General features: G+C 41.5%; 1 protein-coding gene across 1 annotated transcript; it reads right to left on the bottom strand.

Moving 5' to 3' along the window:
• Positions 1 to 721: 721 nt before the first annotated feature.
• Positions 722 to 8,801, bottom strand: ndufaf3 (NADH:ubiquinone oxidoreductase complex assembly factor). The gene is made up of 5 exons (XM_059649675.1): positions 8,678 to 8,801; positions 3,312 to 3,504; positions 2,774 to 2,840; positions 1,852 to 1,952; positions 722 to 897 (listed from the first exon to the last, which is right to left on the bottom strand). The coding sequence occupies exons 1-5, from the start codon at positions 8,734 to 8,736 to the stop codon at positions 799 to 801; spliced, it is 519 nt and encodes a 172-aa protein (XP_059505658.1). The 5' UTR covers positions 8,737 to 8,801; the 3' UTR covers positions 722 to 798.
• Positions 8,802 to 10,073: the final 1,272 nt, after the last annotated feature.

The raw sequence follows: 10,073 nt of genomic DNA, 5'->3' as shown, positions 1-10,073 counted from the left end.
AGTGAACACGTTACTCCAGGTGTATACAATATTTCTACTTACAGTTCTCAGCACTCAATGGAACTATGTAGTTTTATGATAGTCAGTTGGTGGGTGGAGATTTGGATAAAACAAGTGTTTGCTTTGACTTCACCTTTAAATTCACAGGAACTGTCCTGAATGAGGGCTGAGCCTAGCCCATACCACCCATGTCCTGTGAATGAAAATCTCAAATTGGTAACAAGAAATGTCAAAAGGTATTGTAGATATTTTTACTCAACCTGTCCGGGTATATTATGATGCACCTGTGGAGCAGAGGGGATTTGAATGGGGGTCTTCAGTATTGTAGACAAACTTGAATCTGGTGAGTTGACTTTGTCCGTTCACAAGAGCTTCATGTGGAATATTAACCAATCTCGACACTTGTCCTGTCAGTGTAGCCCTTGCCTGCCTTCCTCATATTTGTTCAGTTTTGGGTAGAGGTGAGCTCCAAGGCTGCTGAGTGTTGAGGCCATAAGAAACGACTGACTATTTTAAATAGGGGCTTCGTCCACTCCGACAGAGTTGCGATTTTCCCCACATGTAGCATCAGAGAAAACATAGGAGTAGGCCATTTGGCCCCTTGAATCTTTACTGCCATTCACTGATCATGGACTCAGTTCCAGTTACCATCTCTCCTTGCCCACATGCGTGCACACACCTCATATAGCAAAAACCAATAAGTCTAACCCAAACACGATAATTGCAGCATCTTCATGTCGTGAAGAGTTTAATTATTCTGTACAATCTGAGAAAGGGCTTCTTGAATACTGCCACGAGTTACTCTAGCTCTCCTGGGAGGTAGTGAGGGGGGATGAGTGCTGCTGCCGTATGTCTTTTCTCGCTTGTTAAGAAATTAAAAGTTGCACAGGCATTTGGCTGCATGGTAAAAGGAGAGAACAGTCAGTACAATGCAAGCGAAATCAGAGCCCTGCTATTAAGATGAATCATGAAAACTCCTCAGCGATGACCTGGTAACAACAATCCCCAGTGATACATCTCTGTAGCGGGTACAGTATAAATCAGTGCAGCACCCTGTGTTACCACTTCAGTACACAGCACTCAGAGCTCTTAGACTTTTAAACCATCACTACCATATCACGAACTGGGAATGACCGGGAACCCTGTGGACCTGCATCCCGGTGAGAGTCAGTGTGTGTGGGGAACCCTGTGTTCCAGGGGTCGGTGTGTGCGTGGGAGCCATACCCCAGTGGGGGTCAGGGGGTGTGTGTGTATGTGTGAGCGTGCGTGCGCTGTACCCCAGGGAAATGCAGTGCAGCATTTTGATTCAAACCTGAAGTCACTCCATGGCCTGGCCCCATTGTCTATTTTTAGATTAGATTAGATTCCCTACAGTGTGGAAACAGGCCCTTTGGCCCAACAAGTCCACACTGCCCCTTGAAACATCCCACCCAGACCCATCCCCCTATAACCCACACACCCCTGAACACTATGGGCAATTTAGCATGGCCAATCCACCTAGTCTGCACATCTTTGGACTGTGGGAGAAAACCAGAGCATCTGGAGGAAACCGACACAAATATGGGGAGAATGTGCAAACTCCGCATGGACAGTTGCCCCAGGCTGGAACTGAACATGGGTTCCTGGTGCTGTGAGGCTGCAGTGCCAACCACTGAGCCACTCCATATGGTTTAAATAAATAAAAAATGATGCAGCCTCTAACTTAATAGGAAATAAATTAAGAACTTTAAAACAGCACAAAAAGGCCTGCCATTTCAAAGAAGCAAACCTCTTATTTGGTTCACAGCCAACTACAATCAAATGATCATTTTTGTTGGCTTTGCCAAAACCTTCATATTTTAAGGCACTCACCGTGTCTTGGACTTCCACAGCGATTCCTTTGTTCTTCAAAAGCATAAACAATTTAGGGTCCAGTCTCTGCACTCTCTCACCTAGCCCCAAAACCAGAATCTCTGCAACATAACAGAATCCAGCCAGTGAGACAGGAAGAGCAGCACATGGAATTTGTAGAGTGCTTTTATGGTGTTACTCATATTTACTTTCCATTCATAACTGCCGTGGAGGTGGTGCTAGTGAGCTGCTTCTTGAACCACAGCAGTGCATCGGTATTTTTAATCACATACACACAATTGCTACAGCGCACCATTTTAGTAAGTGGGTTTCGAACCTGTGCTTTCTGGCTCAGAGGTAGGCCCTAGCCTATCTAATGTACCCACAGTGTACATGGAAAAGTGCAGAGTGAGATTCCTGATTCTTCGCCAAACCCCAGTATTCAAAACTAAACAAAACATACCAAGTTCTTACAATCAAAAGCAGAAGTTGCTGGAAGCTCAGCAGGTCTGGCAGCATTTGTGAAGAAAAAAAAGTCAGAGTTAATCTTTCAGGTCCAGTAACACTATTCTGAGGAAGGGTCACCAGACCCGAAACATTACAGCACAGTACAGCCCCTTTGGCCGTCGATGTTGTACCGACCTGTCAAACCGATCTCAAGCCCACCTAACCTACACTATTCCATGTACGTCCATATGCTTATCCAATGACGACTTAAATGTACCTGAAGTTGGCGAATCTACTACCGTTGCAACATTAACTTTTTTTTTCCACAGATACTGCCAGACCTGCTGAGGTTCCAGCAACTTCCGTTTTTTAATCCTGATTTACAGCATCTGCCATTCTTTTGTTTTTTACACCAAGTTCTTATATCTCTGTCTTCACAAAGTAACCACTGTCGCTTTCATAAAGTGTTTCCAGTAAGACAATGAATATTTTTTACCAATTTTGGGTTCCAACATGTAAAACAGAGCAAGGCTATCCTCTGTGATGTCTTTGTAACTTCCAACCTAGATAGAGAAAACAAAGTGTTAGCACTTCCATCTGATTCTTAACGGATTCTCCTAAGTCAGCTCACTGACTTGGAACAGCTGCCCACTAGGGTCATAGCCTGAGGTCAAAGAAGACACATTATGGCCATGAATTACCCCAATCACAGTCTAGAGTATCAATGACGGGTCAGATCACCAGTAATCCTCTTATCACAGTGTCAATCAATCAAGAATCATGGCTGATACATCAGCCACTTTTGTCTATACCTTGAAGGGCAGGTTGGAGGGGGTACTCTCAAATCGTCCTTAAAAAGGCCAAGCAGCTTGAATAAACCTGTTAATTCCCTGCAATGTTACGTATACACGATTTTAGTACTAATAATTATCTTTGTCCACTTCCAATTAAAAAGAATAAATAGCGCTGAACCCTACCCGCGAGAATTCATTAACAAGAAATTTCATTTCCTCAAAATCCAACTCAAAACTCACATTCCACTGAAGGACTGCCTGTGGAATCACTGCACATGGGCCACAAACTCGGTTCCCATTGATGGTGAAACCAAGCTTGCTGTAGCTATCAATGAAGAGAGTATTGAGTGACTCTCGCTCCAGGGCATTCACTCTGGTGCGCTGGTACAGTTCATCGTCTGAAGGTGTCATCTTGTAAGCTCGACAGCACTGCCTGCAGAGAAACAGAGTCAAATCTGAGGTGTTTATCTGCAGAAATGGAAGCATCCTCTGAGCCATCGAAAGAAATTTCGACACTAAAGGTGCCCAGTTACTCTGTCCTATATCCTCTCAGCCACAGACTTCTCCTTTCAGATGCTCCTCAATCCCAGTCCTCTCTCTGTCTCAGGCAATACTATTTTCCACCTGTGTGAAGCAATTAAATGATAGAGTCAAACCTTGTTCACTGCTTTTTCTACAAACGAACTGGGGGCTTTCTATCGTTCTAAAGATGCTACATCAATGTAAGTATTGTATTTGTTAAAAGTGAGTCCCTGTTTAACGTTAATGATGTTTAGAGAGATTTTCTCATTGTCACTGCAATATCAGAGCGTCAGTGCTGAGGGAGCGCCGCACTGTCGGAAGGTCAGTGCTGAGGGAGCGCCGCACTGTCGGAAGGTCAGTGCTGAGGGAGTGCCGCACTGTTGGAGGGTCAGTGCCAAGGGAGTGCTGCACTGTCGGAGGGTCAGTGCCGAGGGAGTGCTGCACTGTCGGAGGGTCAGTATTGAGGGAGTGGGCACTGTCGGAGGGTCAGTGCTGAGGGATCTTTATATCAGAGATAATGGGAACTGCAGATGCTGGAGAATCCAAGATAACAAAGTGTGGAGCTGGATAAACACAGCAGGCCAAGCAGCATCTCAGGAGCACAAAAGCTGACGTTTCAGTCCTAGACCCTTCATCAGAGAGGGGGATGGGGAGAGGGAACTGGATTGTGGCTTGGGGTGAGAGGAAGAACAGGTTAGGGAGGCAGGGACAAGCTGGGCTAAACGGGTACGATGGATACAGTATACCACATTGGCGGATGTGCAGGTGAACCTCTGCTTAATATGGAAAGTCATCTTGGGGCCTGGGATAGGGGTGAGGGAGGAGGTGTGGGGGCAAGTGTAGCGCTTCCTGCGGTTGCAGGGGAAGGTGCCGGGTGTGGTGGGGTTGGAGGGCAGTGTGGAGCGAACAAGGGAGTCACGGAGAGAGTGGTCTCTCCGGAAAGCAGACAGGGGTGGGGATGGAAAAATGTCTTGGGTGGTGGGGTCGGATTGTAGATGGCGGAAGTGTCGGAGGATGATGCGTTGTATCCGGAGGTTGGTGGGGCGGTATGTGAGAACGAGGGGCATCCTCTATCAGTCCAACCTGTCTCTGCCTCCCTAACCGGTTCTTCCTCTCACCCATCCCTTCCTCCCACCCCAAGCCGCACCCCCATCTACCTACTAACCTCATCCCACCTCCTTGACCGGTCCGTCTTCCCTGGACTGACCTATCCCCTCCCTACCTCCCCACCTACATTCTCCTCTCCACCTATCTTCTTTACTCTCCATCTTCGGTCCGCCTCCCCCTCTCTCCCTATTTATTCCAGAACCCTCACCCCATCCCCCTCTCTGATGAAGGGTCTAGGCCCGAAACGTCAGCTTTTGTGCTCCTGAGATGCTGCTTGGCCTGCTGTGTTCATCCAGCCTCACATTTTATTATCTTGGATTCTCCAGCATCTGCAGTTCCCATTATCTCTATGTTATTCACTATATCTCTATGTTATTCACTGTGTTATTCCCATTATCTCTATGTTATTCACTATGTTATTCACTATGTTATTCACTATGTTATTCACTATGTTATTCACTATGTTATTCACTATGTTATTCACTATGTTATTCACTATATCACTGTGTTATTCACTGTGTTATTCACTGTGTTATTCACTGTGTTATTCACTGTGTTATTCCCATTATCTCTATGTTATTCACTGTGTTATTCACTGTGTTATTCCCATTATCTCTATGTTATTCACTGTGTTATTCCCATTAACTCTATGTTATTCACTGTGTTATTCCCATTATCTCTATGTTATTCACTGTGTTATTCACTGTGTTATTCCCATTATCTCTATGTTATTCACTGTGTTATTCCCATTATCTCTATGTTATTCACTATGTTATTCACTGTGTTATTCCCATTATCTCTATGTCATTCACTGTGTTATTCACTGTGTTATTCCCATTATCTCTATGTTATTCACTGTGTTATTCCCATTATCTCTATGTTATTCACTGTGTTATTCCCATTATCTCTATGTTATTCACTGTGTTATTCACTGTGTTATTCCCATTATCTCTATGTTATTCACTATGTTATTCCCATTATCTCTGTTATTCACTGTGTTATTCACCATGTTATTCCCATTATCTCTATGTTATTCACTATGTTATTCACTGTGTTATTCCCATTATCTCTATGTTATTCACTGTGTTATTCCCATTATCTCTATGTTATTCACTATGTTATTCACTGTGTTATTCCCATTATCTCTACGTCATTCACTGTGTTATTCACCGTGTTATTCCCATTATCTCTATGTTATTCACTGTGTTATTCACCGTGTTATTCCCATTATCTCTATGTTATTCACTGTGTTATTCCCATTATCTCTATGTTATTCACTGTGTTATTCCCATTATCTCTATGTTATTCACTGTGTTATTCCCATTATCTCTATGTTATTCACTATGTTATTCACTGTGTTATTCCCATTATCTCTATGTTATTCACTGTGTTATTCCCATTATCTCTATGTTATTCTCTATGTTATTCACTGTGTTATTCCCATTATCTCTATGTTATTCACTGTGTTATTCATTACGTTATTCCCATTATCTCTATGTTATTCACTGTGTTATTCCCATTATCTCTATGTTATTCACTGTGTTATTCCCATTATCTCTATGTTATTCACTATGTTATTCACTGTGTTATTCCCATTATCTCTATGTTATTCACTGTGTTATTCCCATTATCTCTATGTTATTCACTGTGTTATTCCCATTATCTCTATGTCATTCACTGTGTTATTCACTGTGTTATTCCCATTATCTCTATGTTATTCACTGTGTTATGCCCATTATCTCTATGTTATTCACTGTGTTATTCACCGTGTTATTCCCATTATCTCTATGTTATTCACTGTGTTATTCCCATTATCTCTATGTTATTCACTATGTTATTCACTGTGTTATTCCCATTATCTCTATGTTATTCACTGTGTTATTCCCATTATCTCTATGTTATTCTCTATGTTATTCACTGTGTTATTCCCATTATCTCTATGTTATTCACTGTGTTATTCATTACGTTATTCCCATTATCTCTATGTTATTCTCTATGTTATTCACTGTGTTATTCCCATTATCTCTATGTTATTCACTATGTTATTCACTGTGTTATTCCCATTATCTCTATGTTATTCACTGTGTTATTCCCATTATCTCTGTTATTCTCTATGTTATTCACTGTGTTATTCCCATTATCTCTATGTTATTCACTGTGTTATTCATTATGTTATTCCCATTATCTCTATGTTATTCACTATGTTATTCACTGTGTTATTCCCATTATCTCTATGTTATTCACTATGTTATTCACTGTGTTATTCCCATTATCTCTATGTTATTCACTGTGTTATTCCCATTATCTCTATGTTATTCACTATGTTATTCACTGTGTTATTCCCATTATCTCTATGTCATTCACTGTGTTATTCCCATTATCTCTATGTTATTCACTGTGTTATTCCCATTATCTCTATGTTATTCTCTATGTTATTCACTGTGTTATTCCCATTATCTCTATGTTATTCACTATGTTATTCACTGTGTTATTCCCATTATCTCTATGTTATTCACTGTGTTATTCACCATGTTATTCCCATTATCTCTATGTTATTCACTATGTTATTCACTGTGTTATTCCCATTATCTCTATGTTATTCACTGTGTTATTCCCATTATCTCTATGTTATTCACTATGTTATTCACTGTGTTATTCCCATTATCTCTATGTTATTCACTGTGTTATTCCCATTATCTCTATGTTATTCACTATGTTATTCAGTGTTATTCCCATTATCTCTATGTTATTCACTGTGTTATTCCCATTATCTCTGTGTTATTCACTGTGTTATTCCCATTATCTCTATGTTATTCTCTATGTTATTCACCGTGTTATTCCCATTATCTCTATGTTATTCTCTATGTTATTCACCGTGTTATTCCCATTATCTCTATGATATTCACTATGTTATTCTCTATGTTATTCACTGTGTTATTCCCATTATCTCTATGATATTCACTATGTTATTCTCTATGTTATTCACTGTGTTATTCCCATTATCTCTATGATATTCACTATGTTATTCTCTATGTTATTCACTGTGTTATTCCCATTATCTCTATGTTATTCACTGTGTTATTCCCATTATCTCTATGTTATTCTCTATGTTATTCACTGTGTTATTCCCATTATCTCTATGTCATTCACTGTGTTATTCACCGTGTTATTCCCATTATCTCTATGTTATTCACTATGTTATTCACTGTGTTATTCCCATTATCTCTGTTATTCACTGTGTTATTCCCATTATCTCTATGTTATTCACTGTGTTATTCACTGTGTTATTCCCATTATCTCTATGTTATTCACTATGTTATTCACCGTGTTATTCCCATTATCTCTATGTTATTCCCATTATCTCTATGTTATTCTCTATGTTATTCACTGTGTTATTCCCATTATCTCTATGTTATTCACTGTGTTATTCCCATTATCTCTATGTTATTCACTGTGTTATTCACTGTGTTATTCCCATTATCTCTATGTTATTCACTGTGTTATTCCCATTATCTCTATGTTATTCACTATGTTATTCCCATTATCTCTATGTTATTCACTGTGTTATTCCCATTATCTCTATGTTATTCCCATTATCTCTATGTTATTCTCTATGTTATTCACTGTGTTATTCCCATTGTCTCTATGTTATTCACTGTGTTATTCCCATTGTCTCTATGTTATTCCCATTATCTCTATGTTATTCACTGTGTTATTCCCATTATCTCTATGTTATTCCCATTATCACTGTGTTATTCCCTGTTATTCCCATTATCTCTATGTTATTCCCTGTGTTATTCCCATTATCTCTATGTTATTCCCTCCTGTCTTTCCCAGAACACCCTGCAAAAAGTTACTAGACAAATACACGGAGAAACAATCATATTGAAAGTTCAGCTTCCTCCGACACCGAATCGAAATTAATTTCACTTAATGTACGAGGATCTGACCGGCGCCACAGAAATGCACCTCCGTACCTCCCCCGGGCCGCCCCCCGGAGCCCGGCGCCGATTCCCCGCAGCACCGCGGCCACCATCGCGCTCTGCCCCGGGTCGGGGGTCACGGTTCAGGGGACAGCGACAAGGAGCCGTGCGGCAAGAGCTTCCCTGTAATGACGCCCCCTCTGCTCCCACCTGCGGCTGTTCGCAGCTACTGCAGCTACTGTCCGCTTCCAGCCTCCAGCCCCGCAGCCCCAGTTTGAGTGTATCAGAGACAGTAGGAACTGCAGATGCTGGAGAATCCGAGATAACAAAGTGTGGAGCTGGATGAACACAGCAGGCCCAGCAGCATCTCAGGAGCTCAAAAGCTGACGTTTCGGGCCTAGACCCTTCATCCCGAATTGTCAGCTTTTGTGCTCCTAAGATGTTGCTTGGCCTGCTGTGTTCATCCAGCTTCACACTTTGTTAGTGATAATGGGAACTGCAGATGCTGGAGAATCTGAGATAACAAAGTGTGGAGCCGGATGAACACAGCAGGCCCAGCAGCATCTCAGGTCTAATTGCATGATGTTTAGCACCATTCACACCTCCAGATCTTCAACCAATCTGTGTTCTAATGCAGCAAGACTTAGACAGTACTTCGTCTGGATGAGTGCAGCTCCAGCAGGAAGCTAGACACTATCTGGGACATGCTGCGTAATGTACAGGGGTTAAAGTGAAGTCCACTCGCGTACTGCTGTTGGATGTCGAGAAAGTATTTCACAAGGTTCCCCCTTAAAGGTTGCTGTTCCGTAAAGTAGGAGCTAATGGTGTAGCATGTAATATATTGGGTTGTCACAAACCAGAGAGAATATACAAATGATTCTTTGCCTGATTATGAAGATGTGATGAATGGAATCCCACAAGGGCCCAGCTCAAGAAGTTAACTAGATTGATACCTGGATTGAGCAGATTGTCGTATGCTTGCACTGGAAAAGAACAAAGGGCAATTTGATTAAGTTTGTAAGGTCCTAAGTATGGATATTTTCAGCAATAACTTCTCTGCCTCCGCAGCAGTAGATCTGGGTTCAAGTCCAGCCTGTGCTGGAATATTAAAACATATCTGAACAGACTCATTTAAAATATTTCGTACATACTGTTTGATTTACGGATTCTTGTGTTGTAATGATAGTGTCCTTTAAGCAAGAAGGTTCAGATTCAAGTCCCACTTGTGCTAACATGGTCAAACAGGTCAATTCACAGTTGGACAAGGACAAGAACAATGTTTCCTTTTGTGGGCGAGCCCAGAACTAGTTGTCACTCATTTAGGACAAAGATGTGGGAAATTGTTTTGTGACTTTGGAACTCTGCCTCAGAAGGTGCTGGTGGTGGCAGCAGGGTGTTCACATCACAGAATATGTTTAACGCAGAGGTAGATATGATCCTTGTTAGGCAG

This window comes from Stegostoma tigrinum, chromosome 11, assembly GCF_030684315.1.
Source record: "Stegostoma tigrinum isolate sSteTig4 chromosome 11, sSteTig4.hap1, whole genome shotgun sequence".
In the NCBI taxonomy this organism is placed as follows: Eukaryota; Metazoa; Chordata; class Chondrichthyes; order Orectolobiformes; family Stegostomatidae; genus Stegostoma; species Stegostoma tigrinum.
This window is presented reverse-complemented; position numbering and strand designations above follow the sequence as displayed.

What these genes read in the sequence shown, in the direction of transcription:
- ndufaf3 (XM_059649675.1), bottom strand. Translation starts at nt 8,736, where the DNA reads ATGGTGGCCGCGGTGCTGCGGGGAATCGGCGCCGGGCTCCGGGGGGCG. An exon ending in CATGTTGGAACCCAAAATTG is followed by an intron (nt 1,953 to 2,773) that starts GTAAAAAATATT and finishes GTTATGTTGCAG; the next exon opens with AGATTCTGGTTTTGGGGCTA. An exon ending in CTGTGGAAGTCCAAGACACG is followed by an intron (nt 898 to 1,851) that starts GTGAGTGCCTTA and finishes TTTACCATGCAG; the next exon opens with CCAAATGCCTGTGCAACTTT.